The following is a 20,400-nucleotide window of genomic DNA, read 5'->3' as shown; positions in this document are numbered from 1 at the left end:
CGCGTGTGTGTCATTCTGTCATTTTGTGGACAGCTAATCCCTGGCACCGTTGGCTTGATCGCAGCGAAACTGTGCACACACACTCCCTGGATGCCAGAACCTCTGCTCCAAACTTTTCACATGAGCCTTTTATAGCGCCACCAGGAGGCCGATTTGTGCAAAACACATTTTTGGACAGTACTCCTACAGATTTTGGCCAAAAATCGCTACACAGTATCTCTATAGTCATTAAAAGAAACGGCTCATTTCAGATTTTTCATATTCCATCCTAATTGGCAAAAATTGGCTTTCAAAGTTTGCAGGAGTACTCGTTTCGAACAAAATGCCTCAAATCATGAACACAGCATGCAATTTCCGTGAAATTTTGCTCACACATTCCCATTAGGCCGAGGAAGAAATGCCATTTGAAAATGTTCAAATCAGCCTCATGGTGGTGCTGTAACAGGCCGATTCGTGTTTTTACCTATAACTGCACCGATCAGTGTAAAACTTTGTATGCACACTCTCTAGAGGCCAAGGAAAACCGTTGCCCAGCATTTTTCACATTTGCCTTTTATAGCGCCACCAGGAGGCAGACTTATGTAAAACAATTTTTTTGATATTAAGCCTTCAGATTTTATCCAAATTTCACGCAAATAGGTACACATGATCTCTATAGTCATGTGATCAAGACGGGTCTGTTTGATTTTTCATATTCCATCCTGATTGGCTAACATTGACATGTAATGTTTGCAGGAGTGGCCCGTTTTGAACAAAATGCCGCAAATCATGAACGCAGCGTCCGATTGTGGTGAAACTTTGAATGCACATTTGCACTACGTTGAGGAACAAATGCCACCCTTTTAACATTGGCCTGTTATAGCGCCACCAGCAGGTCAAATTTAACAAAACACATTTTTAGAACAAAATGCCTCAAATCATGCATTGAGTGTCCGATTGCCGTGCACAGCCTAGGAATAAATGGCACCCTTTTCACATTGGCTTATTATAGCGCCACCAGGAGGCCATAATAACCTACCTGACCTGGCGGAGACTTGTGCTCCGAGGAGCACTTTTTCTAGTTTAAATGTATTTTTACTTTGAAATGTTGTGACATTTAGTGAAATATGTTCATTTACTAACATAAAAGTATGAAATCCCAGACAAAAAATCTGCTTGCATTGAAAACACATTGTTACAATTGACAATTGCCCCCGATGGGGCAACCATGATAAAATCCCATATTTTATCTAGAAACACCTATACTAGCATAGGCTGCTGACGTTAATTTGTGACCAATAACATAGAGATACAATTCATCCAAGTTTAAATTAGCTGACATCTTATCTTTAGACAGCAGAAGGAACATACCGTACACTCAAAAAATTACATTTACACCTCAAAAAGTTTTTTGTTTAAAACTTCTGCTGAGATGAAATGATCATTCTATCCTTCCATAGGCAGAGAGAGGACCCTACTGAGCATGTGCACAAGAAGTCTCACCCCTCTAGCTTATTTCTAATTAGAGTTATTGAGTGTGTTACTTTTTCCCCCTGTTACTTTTGTTCCTGGTCTCCCTACTCCCTTCACGAGACATACAATTACCTGGGACATAACATTAACATTGCAGGTGAATGGAAAGAGCAAGTTGACAACATCCTGTCTGAGTATACAGCTAGGTTGGACCTGGTTGACAGATGTCCACTGCCCCTGTCCATGAAGCTGGAAGCTGTCAGACAGGTGGCGCTCTCCAAAGTACAACACCTGTTCTCCAATGTTCACATCAAACAGAAGGTACTGCATGAGATGAACAACAAAACTGTGAGCCTGGTGTGAAAATGGTTTGGACTCAATTCACCCAGTACATGTGACATTATCTTTCATCCACAGTGGGAGGGAGGATTGGGGCTGCCAAACGTGGAATGGATTTACACCAGCATGCAAATTTCCCATCTTCTGAAAATGCTGAATAACGACGACAAGGATGCTAGGGAGCTGGTTCGATCCTCCCTGTTCCTGGACCTAAGGAGGCGTAAGGTCCCACTGGCCAGGGAGTCAGAGCCCCACTTCCTCGGATTCAGGAGGAAACCCAGCGGGAAACTCGACACCCGTTCCGCTGGTTTTGGTGTCTGGTCGGACTGGCCAGACCTGAACGACCTCTGTGTCCGCACTGGAGTGTCGTTAGAGTCGGTGCTCAGAGACTCAGAGACTGTGAGGGTCTCAAAGGACATTACAACTGACCCCCTCACCCAGGTCAGGGCAACCACCTATGCTGGTCACAGTCACCTGCTAACAGCTACAGGTGCCAGACGAGTCCTCATGGATCTGCACCAACATCAACAACAACAACAACAACAACACTGGACTGGACTAAAACTCCAAGGGAAACTTGCATGTCTTCCCTCTGCTGATCACTCTGTCTCACACTCATTCCTTAAGAACACTGCACTCAATGAGGAGATCATCACATTCACTATAAAAGCCAGACTACAAGTCCCTCCCACCAGACTCAACCTTTCCATATGGTTTCCCACCACTCAGGTTCCTCATTGCTTGCACCACACCACAGAACAGATCACTGAAACACTGTCACACATCTTGAATGGCTGTTATGCATACAAAGGGATGTACATGGCACGCCATGATAGAATAGTGGAACTCATAGCAAAGGACATATCAAAAAATCATGCACCCTCAGTGAGAATGTACAAACATTCCCGTGTCATGTTCCATCTCTGTGATAACCCATCTTTACATCTTTGACAGCTAATACACCAGATGTTGTTCTGGTTGATGAAGAGTCCAGAGAGGTGTTTGTATTAGAGATAGCCTGCACCTTTGACCCTAGCCTAGAGGAAGCCTTTATGACCAAGGTCATTAAATACCAACCACTCCTACATACCATCTCAGAGCTGGGCTATAGGTGCAGACTATTTGTTTTTATATTTGGCAGCCTAGGATATACCCACAGACTGGTTGTTAGAGGGTTCCAACAACTTGGGGTGCCTAAAAAGGAGGCAAAAAGGCTGGCAAAGTATTGTTCTGTCTCTGCTATAATTGGCAGCCGCCACATATGGCGGAGACGCTGTTACTTATACCCATAGAGTACTGAGTGACATGCTTATTGTATCATGAAGACATATGCCATGATTTTGTGATGTAATCTTACTGCACCTTGCACCTTGTACAGTTGTATACTCTCCTTTGTGTGGACATAAATAAATGGTTAATGTGTGTGTGTGTGTGTGTGTGTGTGTGTGTGTGTGTGTGTGTGTGTGTGTGTGTGTGTGTGTGTGTGTGTGTGTGTGTGTGTGTGTGTGTGTGTGTGTGTGTGTGTGTGTGTGTGTGTGAGTGAGTGAGTGAGTGAGTGAGAGTCGAGAGACAGCTGGTTGATGTACACGTGTGCGCTGGGAAAATGTCAAATAACTGAAATCTAAAAAGTAATTACAGACATTTATTATACCAAAAAAAGGGGGGGGGGGTCTGACGGGTCCCGTATGGCTGGGAGGCAATGTTGGCAACCCTACCCCTGAACGACCGATGTAGGCCAATTTTGAGAACCACTGCTATAAAGGCACATGCCTTTGGACACATGCCTTACTCCCCCCTTCCTAAAAACATACATAACCTCCAGCAAGTTCTCACATATGCAAGTATTTAAATTTCCTTGTTTTACTTATCAGCCCACCACGCATTAAGGCTACGCCTACAGTATGTGGGCGGATATTTTTTGGTGTGGTGGGCCACGTTGCTATAATTACGTCTCCATCTTTGTTTGTCGACTCGGAGCACACACAAGTCAAATACTTTTTACTTCAATAACTGGATAAAGACACAACGTAAGTTTTTCTTTTGATGGATTAATTTCAGAGCTTAATGTAATTTACTCAATGGAGTGAAAATGTTGTTTCTTATATATATATACTGTGTGTTCACTCACACAATAGTATTTCATCGCCCCGTCATGTTCTTTGTGAGGGCTTTTCAGGTCAACAGTAAGTACTCTACATTCATGAGCTATCTGCGTAAGTCACTCTTACCCATAAAGGATGCAGGAAGGATGCAGGAAGGATGCAGGAAGAGTGGGGACCTCGATGCTAAATTGTTTCCAAAATGTAATAAATCAAGAATTTGGAAAATGGTCTAAAAACTAATGTAAAGTATATGATTTGAATTTATCAGACTTAAAGTTACCCTTCAACTTCTTGATTAATATACCGTAACCAAAATGACTGTCTACAGGTTTTGTAGCAATTGCAGAAATATTGGGCCTAAAATGTCAAATGTTAAGCATGTTCTAATCTTTATATTACTTTATATTACTTAAGACATTTTGACATTGTGGTGCCCACACTTCCTGGTTGGCCATTCTTCCTGTTACCCCCATAAATCCTTTCTAAGTTCCATACAACCAACCAAATACCGTACTGTTACCACCCAAATATAATTGTAGAGAGAGACAGTAGGAAAGTTGAGAGAGAGAGTAGATAAGACAGACAGTAGGAAAGCTGCTAGAGAGAGAGACAGGCCAGTCTAGTTTTTAAACTGGAACCAAAAGTAACAAAGAAGGTTCTTTTTTTGGATTTCCATGTCTCCGCCCTGCATCCTGTTATGTAACTATGTGTCGAGATTCGAGAATCTGTTTTATATTAGAGCCAGAGACGAAATAGGAAGTGTGTGTGCGTGCGCGTGTGTGTGTGTGTGTGTGTGTGTGTGTGTGTGTGTGTGTGTGTGTGTGTGTGTGTGTGTGTGTGTGTGTGTGTGTGTGTATGTGGGGGGGGTGCTGGGACTTTCCACCTCGGAGGAAAGCCTGGTATTCGTTATTAAATGACCCGTGTTATCTGGTCTAGCCCATGTGTACTGAAAGAAGGGAAAAACACCTGTGGTTTTGTGTGTGACGAAATAGGAAGTGTGTGTGTGTGTGTGTGTGTGTGTGTGTGTGTGTGTGTGTGTGTGTGTGTGTGTGTGTGTGTGTGTGTGTGTGTGTGTGTGTGTGTGTGTGTGTGTGTGTGTGTGTGTGTGTGTGTGTGTGTGTGTGTGTCTGTGTGTGAGTGAGTGAGTGTGTGTTTAGTATAGTACAATTGGAGAAATAAATACTGCTAGGACAAGGCTGGATAGATTCAGGTTGGGGTTAGGATAAGTATTTAAAGGTAGGTTGGAGTTATAAGCCTGATTTATACATTAGTTGCGTGCTGGTGTCATATACCGAAAATAGCAGATCTGCAAGCTCAAAACACATTACAGTGTATAGGGTTAGGGTGTGGTCACACCGAACTTTGATTCTACCTATGCAGCGGATTCTGACAATGCTTTTCAATGGGAATGGAGTGGTTTGTTGCTATTCACGGCCCCATTGAACAGCATGGGTAGAATCCGCCGCATAGAGGCAGAACCAAAGTTCGGTGTGACTGTACCATTAGGGTTCAAACATAAACATAAAAATCCAAAAAACGGTTCAAATGGCATTATATAAAAAAAATCTGTCCTAAGATTTTGATGTCATCAAGTATAGTAATACAAAAGTGTGTGTGTGTGTGTGTGTGTGTGTGTGTGTGTGTGTGTGTGTGTGTGTGTGTGTGTGTCTGTCTGTCTGTCTGTCTGTCTGTCTGTCTGTCTGTCTGTCTGTCTGTCTGTCTGTCTGTCTGTCTGTCTGTCTGTCTGTCTGTCTGGTCGGGAACCCCAGGGGGGTCCTCAAATTATTTTGGGGCGTCACCAGATGATTAGCTTAATGTGCAATATTGTTTTCTCACTCAATGTAACAGGACTTTTAAGACCTTTTTAATACCAAATTGGCCAAATTGTTAAATATTACGTAAGAAAGAGGCAAACATTTTGAAAATGTCCGATCTACAAGCTCACAACGCCTTCCAGTGCGAGGTGTTGTGAGCTTGTAGTTTGGCTATTTTCACAATATTTATCTGTGGAATGCCTACAATATTTATCTGTGGAACCGAGTCAAACTAAATGTAATGCCTAAAATTCTAAGTGCTCAAAGATGATTATTTTGGGGGGGTATGGGCTGAAAAGTTTGGGAACCCTTGTTCTAAAGACACAATGTTTAATCTAAATTATGGCTTTCCTTTAACTAAATTAAATGTATCCAAATAGTTTTTAGAACCATGGAAGATGGAAATGTAGATTGTTGTGTGTTCTCTGATGTGCATGATAACTTCAACTAAGCTTGTGTTTAGCCTCTTCATACCCAAAGCAGTAAGAGAATGAACCTGACATGTTAACATCTTCTGTTTGTACTTTTACTAGGAATCAACCATGGCTGGTCAGAAGATTAACATGTTGGAAACTCTGCAGGAGCTGAAAAAAGAAGAGTTAGAGTCGTTCAAGTGGCATCTGCAACTGGCTGACAACTTTGGAGGCAACTTGCCATTAAAGGCTGGCGCCTTGGAGGATGCTAATACTAGGGAGAAAACTGTCAGTCTGATTATGGAGAAATACCCGAATGATGCTCACGAGATTGTGACGAATGTTTTGAAGAGGATCAACAGGAATGATCTAGTGCAGACGTTTGCAATTATACCCAAAGGTAGGTGAAGAGAGGATATATGTTTACAGGTTATCGGGCCGGACTGGTACAATAATTCAGAATCATACACCCACCCAGACCACCCTACCTACCCACACTGCATGCATGCACACACATACACGCATGTGCACACACACGCACACGCACACGCACACACACACACACACACACACACACACACAAGCACACTCAAGCACCTATATTTTACAGTCTATGGCACTCACGCATGCATGCACACACACACACACACACACACACACACACACACACACACACACACACACACACACACACACACACACACACACACACACACACACACACACACACACACACGCGCACATTCACGCACGCACATACGCATGCATGCATGTGCCTTAGTCAATTGTCCATTTTGGCTGAAGTTCTAAATTTCCTGTAAAAAAATAAAGAAAAATCCCACATACTGTAGGCCTAATAGTAAGTAAGCCAAATGTATTTATAGAGCATCTTCACAGATATTAATACCATATACTATATATACTTTACTGTTAAATAACATAACAGTAATTTAATTAAACACAAAAGCTTATCAATTATGTTATAATGAAAAGACAAATGAATAAAACAATCATCATTCAAACTAACGAGCAATATGAGACAAAGCAAATCACAAAAACACAAAGAACTGCAATCACAAAATAACTACCTGTATGTATTGATTGATTGATTGAATACTTTATTAACAGTTTGCAAAGACAAGCACAGGAAAGTGCAGTTCAATACAAGGTATGCTAAAAGGATTTTAAACCCAAGAAAGCCTATTGCTTGTCTCCATTGGGGTCCTTTATACTCAATTCATCAAAACATTTAACGACATAAAATATACCATATACCACCTATGCAAAAATATCATATAAACGAGTAGAAATTGAAAATAAAAATATATACAGTGAAAGCCTGACTAAACAGGTGAGTCTTTAGCAGTCTTATAAAATGATCAAGAGATGAATGGATTAATAAAGTTTAACATTTAAACATTTAAATCAGATTTTCTGCAGTAATTATAGTGTTTGACACAGCCTTTGATGGTGATTATTGTTTTTCTCTCAAAAGCCTCAGGTGTTGAAAGACCTCAGACTACCCAGGCAACGGGTAAGAACTTTACTTGCATCTGACCTATATACTTGACGCTGAAATCAAACCAAGACAGAATAATGAAATGGACAATGATCAAATGAATGTTTGATGTTCTTATTTTTCTCAGTCAACAGTGCCATTACATTTTAACAAGTGCAGTGTGCCTTTACCTTAAGATTCTCAGACTTTCAGATTCTTCCCTGAGATTATCCAATTTTCTGAAGCAATACAACTGTGTCTACTATTGCCATTTGAGGCTGCTTTCCTTCTTCACATCATGAACATGAAATACATGTCTGTAACAGTATCAATTCACTTCATTGGTTTTCTCTCAAATGTCTCAGGTGTGGACAAACCTGGTAAAACAGCAGGTAAGAAATTGACTTGTCTCTGACCTGTATATTTGACCCTGAAATCAAACAAGAACTACTCATTTTGTTTCAGTCATTACTTTCAACTTTAACAAGTGCAGTGCACATTTCAGGACAGAAATCAAGTAACACAATAGTATGACTTTTTTTGACAGACATGACAACATTAATGTCCTAATTCAGTGCGTCAGAGCGGTTCAGCTTATAATAGATGAGCTTCTTGTAAAACTCCAACTGGATCATCATTTTTCTGATGATGATTTTCATCTTCTATCAATTTGTCTTGAATTGAGGTATTGTTTGAAGGCGTGGTCTTTACTAGTGAACACAGTATTGAAATGGACAATTAGTTAATTTATGTTTAATGTAATTGGTGCCATGAAGTAAATTGAAATGGTCAGATTTTCAGATTCCTCCTTGAGATTATCTTATTTTCTGGAGCAGTACACTTAATATTATGTCTAGTGTTGTCATGTGATTATTGTTTTTTTTTGTCAAATATAGGTGTGGGAGAACCCGGTGAAGCAACAGGTAAGAAATTTACTTTCTGACCTGTCTGACCTGTATATTTCACCCTGAAATCAATCCAATACAGAATAATGAAACGTTTCATGTCTTTTACATCATATTACACTTAAAAAAGTGCAGTGCACCTTTAATTTTCTGAGGACAGAAATCAAGTAACATAATAGTCTGATTTTTTTTGACAGACATGAAAGCTGGCTTTGTGAAGAACAAAAGGGATGTCCTAATTCAACGTGTCAGAACGGTTCTGCCTATAATAGATGCACTTCTTGTAAAAGAGATTCTCACAGATGAGCAGTCTAATGACATCAGGGCCGAAAAGACGAGTCAGAATCAAATGAGACTACTGCTTGATCCTATATGTACAAAAGGAAAAAAAGCAATGGCAGCATTCTACGATGTTCTGAAAAAGCATGATCCGTTGCTTGTTGAAGATCTGTCTCCAGAGCCAACAACTTCATAACTGATCTCCCTGATGCGGCGCTCGGGTGGTGCAGAGGTAAAATAGCTGCCCACCACCACGGAGTCTAGGGGTTTGAATCCACCGCGGTGCATCCAGCTTTGTCGAGCGTCTATACGAACACAATTGGCCCGTGCTCGCAGAAGACAGTCCTACAGGAGGGCAATGGGCTACAACGGGGTTGTAGGCGGGCTCCCGCGGTTGGCTCGCCCCCCGACGGGGCTCGGGCGGGATTGCTTGGATCGTTTGCGCCCTACAATTGTTCTCCCCAATCTGCCTGGGAGGGGGGTGGGGACTTTACACCTTATTGGGGAGCGGTGTAGGCTACAACTTTCAGACTATCCCCACCCCCCACCCCCTCCCTCCCTCCCTGCTGCTGGGGAGACCGGCTCCACCACGGCATCCATCTTTGTTTACATCGAGTGGACAGTGTCACTTTGTCGCAATGTAATTCATTATAGGGCTCATAATGATGGTATATTGGTGCTGTTTAGGCCCAAATAACTTCTCGATTTTATATTTAATATGTTTTGATGACATTTGGCCTGGATCTTTATATCTGTCACTGCTGCTTGTCCCAGTGGGATGAATGGAGAGGACTTCACCCACAGACTGCAGCAGGTAAAGTGCCTATAATGATTAATTGGACATAATCACTGAATAGTGTAGACCCTAGGGAAAGACTCAATTTTATATTTCATATTATTAAAAAAATATTTAGCTTAGTTTTTATGTAGCAGTTAAAGGAAAGACATATGCTAGCTAAATTAGCGCGTTAGCATCATCATATTAACAGGGGTTTATACAGGCTCAGTGGGGCATGAATCATGATCACTATATGCTCCTTAAATGCTAGGAAAGACTCGACTTTATATTTCATTAAGATTAACATTTGTATGTTAACATTTGATGTAAAAACGATTTGACTGTTGTTGTTGTTGTTGTTGTTAGCCATCTGTAGCAAGCAACCCATTACCCATTAGGGCAGGGGTCTTCCACAGGGGGTCCGGGACCCCTAGGGGGTCCTCAGAGTTACTACAGGGGGTCCGCCAATGTGTGTGCGATAGGAACTTTTTTTACACGCATGTAACATTGTGTTTAGGCTGCCTGATCATCTTTAAATCAGTGACATTAGCGCTAACGCTAACAGACGTTTTAAGGCTCTGTGGGGCATGAAATACCAGTTTATAACATTGCAATGCAAACGGTTTTATGCCCAGATAAGCTGGTGAGTTGGTGAATACGCTGGAGTCGTTCTTAGATCGATCTGGGATGTTATAATAACGTGAACATGGCTGTAAGCAGCAGCTGTGTGTGAAACAAGTAGTGTTGCCATGTCTGTTTATTATAAGCGACTTTGGGCTTGTTTTTCTGCAAAGCTGCTTGTTAAATATATATTGGTAGTGGGCTGCGTTTTTTGGGGGGCTTGTTTCTAAAGTGTAGCTGCTTGTGTTGGGCTTTTTCTTTGGTTTAATGTTGTTTAAACCAGTGGTTCTCAAACATTTTCTTGTCAAGGACCCCCATGTTCCCATGTTATAGCTATGTATTTGTCCATCGACCCCCATCTAAAAATATTTTGTGCCAGGGACCCCTCCCATACAAGATTTGTATTGTTAAAATGTTTTAAAAATATTCCAACATTCACATTTTCTACCAGATTTTTTGGGGAAAATAGCAGATCTACAAGCACACACAAATAGCCACTGCAAGGTGGGCTCATGTGGCCTAGTAGTTGCTTCTTTTGGGCTTGTTCTCCTTTGGTGTTATTTTATGTTGATGAATTGAATACCTACTGTAGGACCCCAATGGAAACGAGACCGCTAGGACTTTTTTGGTGCTATCCTTTTAGACAAAGTGTTTGACTGTGCTTGTGCTGTTTTTACATTTCTGTTTAATAAAATATTCAATCAGTCAATCATCTATGGGCTGAGCTGAAAGCTGCATAAAGCTATGATACCAATACAGGTCCATTTGGTTCAATTTGTACTGTCTCAGAGTTGGGATTTTATAGTAGCCTATAGATTGCAGTCCCAGAGATAGAAAATGTTATCAAATGGGGGTCTGTGGTCTAATGCATATAAAACTGGGGGTCCTTGAAATTAAAAGGTTTGAGAACCACTGTGATAGGGAATACTGTGTGTTCATATTTGAGACAGGTATTTATGCAAATATTCAAAAATGTTCACTTTATATTTCTTTTTAAATAGCCGATCTACCAGCTTGTAGATATGTTGTATAGGTTTATATTTTCTACTGTGATTACAGGTCAATCATATCAGTAATTAATAATCAGCCGATTTGTTTTTTAAACAGGCTATTCAGCCCTTTTTTAAATATTTTCTGTAGTCACATGCAAGTAAGACATGGAGGTGTCACAAAGCAAACAAAGCACTGGTAGTTAGTACTTCTAGCGTCTGCTGGATCCAGGGTGCAACTCCCTGCAGTGCTGTATACCCTGCTGAGTGTCTCACCTTTGTCCTGTTGTATGATTACATGAAATGTTATTAATGACTTAATGAGTTAACAAATTAACAATTTTACTGAAACTGTTGACAACTGTGTGTATTGGCTGTGTTCAGAATCAGATCAGCTCACCTGGCTGAAACCCACTTCTTATGTTTTCTTGTAAACACACGTTTACACCTGTAGGCTACTACAACTTCACTGGAGATGCTGATGGTGCCATCTAGCCTTTTTGTTGTATTATAATATCTGAATGCACTCTTCACACTTCATACATCAAGCGGATAGCTCTGTGATTACACCTTTAGCACATGGTTGCTTTAGTCTGCAACCACACTCAATGAATGGAGGGTTTACCCCTCCTCCTGCTCAGAGGTGTCAGACTGGACGGAAAATAGTTAAAATATACATGATTAGAACATGCTTAAACATTAGACAATTAAGGTCTAATATTGCTACAAATTGCTACAAAACCTGTATATCCAGTCGTTTTGGGGCACAAACAAGAAGTTGGAGGATAAAATCAAGTCTGATAATGATGTACCGTGCATGTTCACTTAAGACCATTTTTCAAATATAGATTTTTTTAACATTTTGGAAAAATAGCCAATTTTACATCGAGGTGCCCAGATGTCCCTAGTGCCCACTATCCTGTATCCATCCAATGTAATTATGGTTTAGTCACAAGCTTTTGTTGGTTCAATATTTATAAAACCCACAGACACACTCTACAAGCTCATCCCGCTTCACATCCCAACGCTTAGTGAGCTTGTAGATCGGCTATTTTTGCTACTTTAGTGTGACACTGTAGTATGACACTGTAGTATGAAGATTAAAAAATGAAAATACAAGAAGCAACTTGTAAAGCATTCCTTATGTCAGTATCAGTTCAAAACAGCAGCATCAGCCCAGTACCTCTGTTTGTTTATTGAACGGTCAAAGCTTAACACGTGTCAAGTCAGACGAACGTAAACCCTTGACTTCTGGTTGGTGGACTTCAAAATAAGAGCGTTTTGTCAAGTTATGGGAAAGTAAGTGTCTTCCTGTCTGTGGAATGTAAAATAAGAGCGCTGTTGGCCTATATTGCGGTGTTTTCACTGTTGCTACACTTAAAAATATAAAATAACAAGTGTTAAGGTAGGGTAAGTGATTTTCTTTTGTTAAAATAAGTGTTAAATAGCTTTATATTCTGATAGTACTTATTGCTACAGAGTGTTTGTTCAGTAACATGAGTCTCCATGTCTCTCCAGCTCTTTATTAAACAGAAAATGCCTTTTCAGGTCAGGATACCAATTTTATCGAATCAGGACAGAGAACTTAGACAGGATACAGATTAAACAAGTGAAATTGGAAGTGATGACACAAAGAAATGTGCATGTAAATTTGGAACTGGAACACTATAAAAATTAAGCTGATAAATGGGTACTCTCCTGATTGGCTGAAATGGTGTCACCTACCTGGAGATGTATTTTCTGTCTATGAAAGAGCTGGAGAGACAGAGAGACCCCTGTTACTGAACAAACACTCTAGAGTCTATAGGCAATGAGTACTATCAGAATATAGAGCTTTAACCCATAACAAAAACCATTTTGTTTTTACCAAAAAATATCACTTACCCTACCTTTAGCCCATAGTCATATTCATAGCTATTTAGATATTTGTCATAAATATTGAGGTATGACATTCTTTATCATGCAGCCCCATAATTCGCAAGTAGAAAGTAAATAATAAGTGTTTAATTGAACGGTAATTAAATGTAACCTATCATTTTGTAAAGGACGATTTACTTTTTGGGCAAGACCTGTGGGCAAGTAGAAAATGACCTATACTTGCCCGACGGGCAAGTGCCTCTGAGACCTTAGTGTCAACCTCTGATGTACCATGCCTCACATCCTTACATGCAATTATCAGTTCATAATTACATTGCCTTTTTAAAACATATTAAGTTATAACTGATATAACAGCTCCTCCCTCCCCAACATGGAAAGCCTTCAGGTGGGCAAAATGGAGAATTGAGTTTAATACCCCTTTATTACTGCAGTGTGGTGCCTAGTTCTTCAGGTCTTTAGCTGTCATTTACAATGTAATAATGTTCTAGGAGTTTAACTTGTTAAATTTGACTCTGGATCTAAACACTGCCTAACATGGAACTGGAGACAGGAAAGCTAGCAGCAGTAGTTAAGAGAAACAACACTAACCAAACTAATACAAAAAGTAGTTCAAATGCAAAGGCAGGGGAACAATGCCTTGTGTTGTGGCGCGTTGCTTGTGAGCGCCTATTTTAATATTTTTAGTGCACAAAGGAAAACAGGAGGGGGCCTAGTATAGAGTCCTGGGGACTATAGTCAACAAAATATATATGGTTTTAGTGGGTAACCACTTCAACCTAATATACTTAGTTGACAGGGTCCCCAAGGAGAGCATTATTAACTTACACTATGGATCTTCTATTCTGCTGAATGTTTGCCTAGGTCACATGGGGTCATTGGGGGAGAAACCAAGCTAGATGACTCATATAATACCCAAGACCAATCAGCAGTGGTCAGGGAGGGGCTACATGGGGGAATTGGGAATTGGCATCACAACAAGACTTCAGGCTACACATTCCACCACTAGCGTCCAGGAGAATTACCCTCCCATACGCCCCATCGCCGCTCGCGAGAGTGAAGCCGGGCGGGGAGGGTGATATTTGTCACTGCACGTACTCCAACGGGGTGGGCACATACTCCTACGGGCTGGGGTCTCCCAGATATGTTTTTGAGTGTTTTTTTTCCTGATGAGTGTTTTTTACTCTCTGTTTTTTCAAATTTTTCTACTAATGGGACTTCTAAGTGTCACCTAAATGTATCGTCGCTGTCCAGCAGCAACCAGCTAACTCCATTTTCAGTTTTTTTTTTTCTCTTCATAAATCAATGCTATTGAACACCCTTTACGTCTGTGTAAAAAATAGAAAATAAAATAACCAATACAAAGTATTAAAAAGCGCTTCTGACAAAACCTCCCAACTCAATCCTCAAACTGTCTGTCAAACCAACGAACTCCTCTACCCTGCTGCTGCTGTCGTGTTGTGCCACTGCACAGTGAGCGCACACAGAGAGGAGAACTGGTGTGGCGCAGCAGATAAACACACTAACGAGGCAGGGTTTTTTCCCTGTAGTCTGTTAAAACTATGCACTGCAGTGTACCTGTTTATCAAGCTTAGCACTGAAGCTAAAGTTATGAAAACAAGTAATTCTATTTCTAAAATCTATAAAGTGTTTTCTGAAGAGATCAATGTGACAAGAAATTAGTTCATAGCATTTCTCTCCCTATAGTTCCACTGAAACTCCAACTCTGTGAAACCCTCTTTGCAGAAGTTATTGTAATATTTAAAGTCCTGTTTATTATTGTAGGTCTATATAATAAGTGTCATGAAGCATCAGGGCATTAATTCACACGTTAGACCCATCCCTCAGCAGCGATTGGAACTGTTGTCTGCTGATCGGACTCCTAACTCCACTTAGGCTGGATTTCTGTTCGACAAAACTCCTTACTCCACTTGAGCTGGATTTGGGTAAAGTGTTGATAATATAATGACACATGCAAGTATCTGACAATATATAAAGTCACTATACCAACTTTGATGAGGCAGTATTGCTTTGTTTTAAAAATATAAGGTTTTCTTCATTTCCTGAAAAACGTATATTTCGTTTTTTCATTTCCTGAAAAATGAGCGTTTTGAAGTTAGCTGGTTGCTGCTGGACAGCAGAGATATACAGTAGATGTTTTTATGTATGTAATATTGAAGTACAGTTTCTGGCAGCACTATTGTGGAACCATTATCTGTGCCAGCTATACTGATTATTACTGGTAGAATGCAGTCATTGGCTGATTGAGTTCACTACCCCACCCACCTGCAAGGTGATTGATTACAGCCAATAAGTATAACCACGGCCTCTGTTTGATTCTTTGATTCTTATGAAGCTGTAATATCATCGAAACATTAGTCTGCAACATTAGTCTGATGACGAAAGGCGTAACCCCACGTTATGTGTATTATTACTCTGTATCTCTGTTTTAACATCAGAAGAATATATCTGGAACCATGCATTTCCGACGCTTGTAAGATCTCTTCTCTGGAATAAACCCAAATACTATTATTAACACGTTTCCTTCCTCCGTTTATTGATGTAATTAATTCTTATCTGACCGTTAGATATGGACCGGTATTTACTAGGAAAAATAAAGCTATCAGTTTAAGTCACAGTATTACGTATGGTTTTCATATGAACTTTGGCCCAATTCCTGCGTTTAATCCACATGAGTTCTTGTTTATTTTCGAAACCAGCATCATGATTCATGACAGAAAAGTCAGACAGCTTGTCATGACAGCTTGGTCAATCACAGTATCACACACTGGTTACAACAGAAACAAACTTCCTCTAAAAACAGAGGATTTCGAAGCCATTTGTATTGATTAGTCAACAATAGTTTTCATTTTTCTACTTAAAGGAAGTAGACATTTGAAGTAAGTGACACACCAGTACCGGCGACGGTATGCAAGAGGCTTCTTTTCATTTGATCTGCTGCCAGGCACGGCTTATCCATGGAATTTAGTGGTGCTTAGTACCACAGCCCGCAGCCTGCAGCCAGGGTCCAGTGTGAATTTTTAATGTTATTTATTTCTATAAACAATACTCCATAAGAAATGGCCAAATATTGACTGGATAGGCCTAACTCGCAACGTGCCATGTATTGACAGGACATTCGTGACGCATTGTCAACGCAATAAGGTGACAGTGGCTGTTAGTGCTGTTATCAGCTCAAATATGGACATGCACGACATCAGCACAAATCGGCACGTCACATGCCCTAATATGGAGCAGGGACGGCGCCAGGGGAGGTCTTGGGGGGGCACAAGCACCCCCTGGCGAAAGCCTAGCCCCCCCTAAGCACCCCCTGCCACAAACCCAATTTTTAAGAAAAAATATTTATGGATTTTTTTTTCTTTTCTTTTTTGATAATAAATCGGTAAAATCAGGCAAAAATTTGAATTAAATAATGTAACCCTAACCTAACCCTAACCCTAACCCTAAAACCGAGATAAAGTACCAAAACCCGCCCGAACCCGCACATTTTTGGACCCGAAACCGGGCCGAAACCGCAAAAAAAATCTCGCGTGCATGCGTCAAGCCCCCGCTGGAAAAAAGTCAGCCCCCACATAGCCCCCCCTGCCAGAATTCTCTGGAGCCGTCACTGATATGGAGATCAGAGTTGATGGCTTGTAATAGAAACTAGAGGGAAATAACTGACACACTGGCAGTGGGAGCGCTGTCCCAAACCAAGATGTATATCAAAGACAGAGGAAACTAAGACATCCAATCTTTGACTGATTGTCTGTCTGTGTCATGTGGGTTTAGAAGACCAGAAGTAGGTCAATGAAGAAGTGGAGTGACCGTGCCCACTTTGTGTACCATTTCATACCAGTGGCAAGGCATGGGATTGGCTACCTTGAAATATCAACGATATTTGGGTATATCTTTTGGAATGTAATTTTGTTTATCTTTTCACCCAGGTGATCCTGTCCAAAGCAAAATACTGAAGGAGGTAAAAGTAAGTAAAAGTAGTGAAACAAAACATAATTATTTTGATAAGTAACAGTACCGTAAAAACTCCCCTCATGTACAGAGTAGTTAACAATTACAGCTAGAAAACAAGAACTAGAAAAAATAAGTTCCCGGATAAACTGCATGGATTCGGTGAAAGCAAATAGCCTATGAAGAAAATATGATTCCGTTTTAACTTCAATAACTGCCTTATTTCATAGCTAATGATAGCACACTAGCTGTTGCTAATTGTGGGCATAACGTAAATGCACAGGAGCTGTCCATGCTGACGCACAGTAAACATGAAACACCCACAATTAATGTTATTAGCTTCAGTTATGTTTACCTGTCAAAATGGCAGTAATATAACAATTTTGAACCACTTAAGCCTTATTTCTTTCCCCCAAAAAAATGTACGAGCTCACACAGTGCAAAACATTAAGCTTGTAGATATGTTATTTTACAGAGAAAAAAATTATAAATAATAATGTTTACCCAAAATACGGACAACAGGGTTAGGGCACGGTCCCACCAAAACATGGTTGGCTGCTGTTAAGCGCAGGTTGTGCGTGGCCACAGTTTTTTTTGCAGCCAGCGTATTCTAAAAAAACGCATTGACGCACCTGTCACTCACTTTCAAGACCCTCCCCATAGCCCGCACCGCCTTCTGCCTTGAGCACCATGGTGCTTCTTGAGTCATGAGACGGTCCGCCTTCGACTCACCCGATTGGACAGAGGGGGAAAAGCAGCTCCTGCCTCCAGCAGTTATATGCTTCAAATGGACAAGTCATGTAGCGGATAAACGCAAGGTCTGCGTGATAAGCGGAAAGATGCGCTCTTGCGTGAATCCACGCATTTACATTGACAAAGCATTGGCAGATTCCACCCCAGAGGTAAAATAAAAGTGCGGTGGGACCACGCCCTTAAAGTGGTTAAGTAAAAATACATGAATATATAGCCTACGGTGCAGTTACACAGAACTTTGATTATGTCTATATCTATATGGCAGATTTTGCCAATGCTTTTCAATGGGAACGGAGCAGTTGGTTGCCATTTGCGGATTTCCGCAAAGAAAAACACGCCTCTCCCATTGAAAAGCCTTGGCAGAATCGATTCCAGGCTATCCCAGCATATGTGCCGATGATATGAAATTTGTCCCTGAGCAAGACTCTTAACCCCAATTGCTCACAGGTTCTCATTGGAAACAAGACCGCAAGGACTTTCATGAACGACCTGTTAAAAGGAATTATCCTTATCCTTATTATCCTTTATCAGCCGTATTGACAGAATAAAAGTTGAAATACATGGGAGTAATGTAAATAACATGGACTGCGTCCAAATCAATCCAGTGCACTAGTGATTACACCAGTTTCTAGTGGTGTCCGAATGTATGTGATCATTATTATACCCCACATAGACTCATTTTATCCCACAATGCACCGTGAAATGTAGGGCACAGGGGATGGTCACTAGCCAAGCTCTACCAATCCCACAATGCATTGCATTGCAAATACCGTTATTGCAATGTAGTGGAGTAAAAAGTAAGATATTTGCCTCTGAGATGTAGTGGAGTAGAAGTATAAAGTATCAACATTTTTAAATACTGAAGTAAAGTAAAAGTATCACAAATTGTACTTAGATATAGTACTTAGTAAATGTACTTTCCATCACTTTCCATCATGCATTTTTAAGATTAGATTAGTGTGTATTGGAAAACCTGAAAAGACTTGGGTTAGCTTGAAAAGTATAAAAGATATCCAACAGTTAAATAGAACAAATGAAGTGCTTAGATAGCTCAACATTTTAAAGTTTAAATGGAGTCTGTGAGGTAAAGCATGTTGAAGTTGTACGACTGCAAACAGGTGAAAGGAAAAATTGGTGTTCAGCAGTATATCTCCAGACTAAAGTGTAATTTTTAATGTTAAATATTTCCAAAATTAGAAAACTTTTTCCACAATAAGCTGAAAATTCTAACGTTTGAATGGAGTTCCTAAGTGAATGTGAGAATATCATGAGTATGCCCACTTCCAGCGAGCCCACTAAATGTCGAGTGTGCTCACTCCCAGACGCTCTTATCCAGAGCAAGTGCGAGATCGGAATAAGCACACTAAAACTTCTTGGTTTCTATCACTGCTCATAGCAATGCACTATGGTCTGATTAAGACCCAAATCTCTCTCTCTGCTGTTTTTAGGATGACCAGGAGTACAAGTTGAACAGCAAACCTACAGGTCTCTGTGTGATCATGAACAATGAGAACTTTAAGAATCCCGATGATACACGAAAGGGAACAGACAAGGATGCTGGTATGATTGTTGTTGGGATACTATGGCACTTACCCTCATAGTTTCTTGCAATGTTACTCAATGGCTGCACTTGTCATAAATTGCTCTTGACAAGGGTGTCAACTTAACATCTAAAATGTATACGTGAAAAGTAAGCACTATGCTGTGAATGCTAGTGTTTGGTGGTTGAAGCCTTTGAGTCAAGGGTTGTTTGTTTTCACCCCTGCAGGTGATTTGGCAAGTACATTCAGCTGGCTGGGTTTCAGGGTGTTGATGTGTAAAGACCAAACCAAGAGCCAAATGCAGGAGTCACTGAAACGATTCTCTTCGAAGGACCTCACTGTGCTGCAGGGGTCCAGCGTTAAGGAATGGGCCGGCCGGGACGGCTGGGCTGACCTTAGTGTTAATGATGTTCCACAGCACGGAGATGCCTTTGTTTGCTGCATTATGAGTCACGGAGATGAGGGTTTTGTTTCAGGAACAGATTGGGGGGCCCTCCCCATTAAAGAGATAACTACGATGTTCAATGGACAGAACTGCAGCGTCCTTGTGAACAAGCCCAAAGTGTTCTTCATCCAGGCCTGCCGGGACAAGACAAGGATTCAGCCTGGCGTCGCAGCAGACAGCATCCCAGAACTTCAAGGGAACGAGAAGTTCATTCCTGTGGATGCAGATATCCTGGTCGCCATGTCCACCGTGGAGGATTGTGTGTCATTTAGAAACCCAACAGATGGGAGCTGGTTCATGCAGTCTGTGTGTAAACAGCTAAACGAAGGCTGTCCCAGGTAACTCTCAAAATCATAATTAAAAATATGAATCAAATATAAACTGATATATGAATATATTATTAAGGAATGCTAAGTAAAACCTGGTCCACTATATGTTTTAGACCTGACCAACTAATTGACACTTTTGCTGCATACATTGTTTAATTGACCGCAATTCAGTTAAGTGCCTGTGGTAGTTTTGGTGACTTGTTGGAGTGTTCTAAAAATGTTGTGTGTTTGTTACAGCGGTGATGACCTCTGTACCATTCTCCTTCGGGTCAACAATGAGGTGAGCCAGAAGGGGGAA

At 40.8% G+C, this 20,400-nt stretch overlaps 1 protein-coding gene and 1 long non-coding RNA gene across 2 annotated transcripts in view; both read left to right on the top strand.

Annotated features, from left to right (window-relative positions):
* The window catches only part of LOC308097945, a 435,438-nt gene that overhangs the window by 106,056 nt on the left and 308,982 nt on the right, over window positions 1-20,400 (top strand). The gene's annotated exons all lie outside the window — the stretch shown is intronic.
* On the top strand, window positions 1,696-19,974 carry LOC308098612 (uncharacterized protein; the record flags this gene model as incomplete). The annotated part of the gene is made up of 8 exons (XM_080447021.1): window positions 1,696-1,773; window positions 1,870-2,520; window positions 6,241-6,520; window positions 7,616-7,654; window positions 7,984-8,010; window positions 17,013-17,050; window positions 19,236-19,347; window positions 19,556-19,974. Coding segments are annotated over 8 exons (1,644 nt in total), but the record flags the coding sequence as incomplete, so codon positions are not given.

This window comes from Gymnoscopelus braueri, assembly GCF_963280865.1.
Source record: "Gymnoscopelus braueri genome assembly, chromosome: 13".
NCBI classification, from domain to species: domain Eukaryota; kingdom Metazoa; phylum Chordata; class Actinopteri; order Myctophiformes; family Myctophidae; genus Gymnoscopelus; species Gymnoscopelus braueri.
This window is presented reverse-complemented; position numbering and strand designations above follow the sequence as displayed.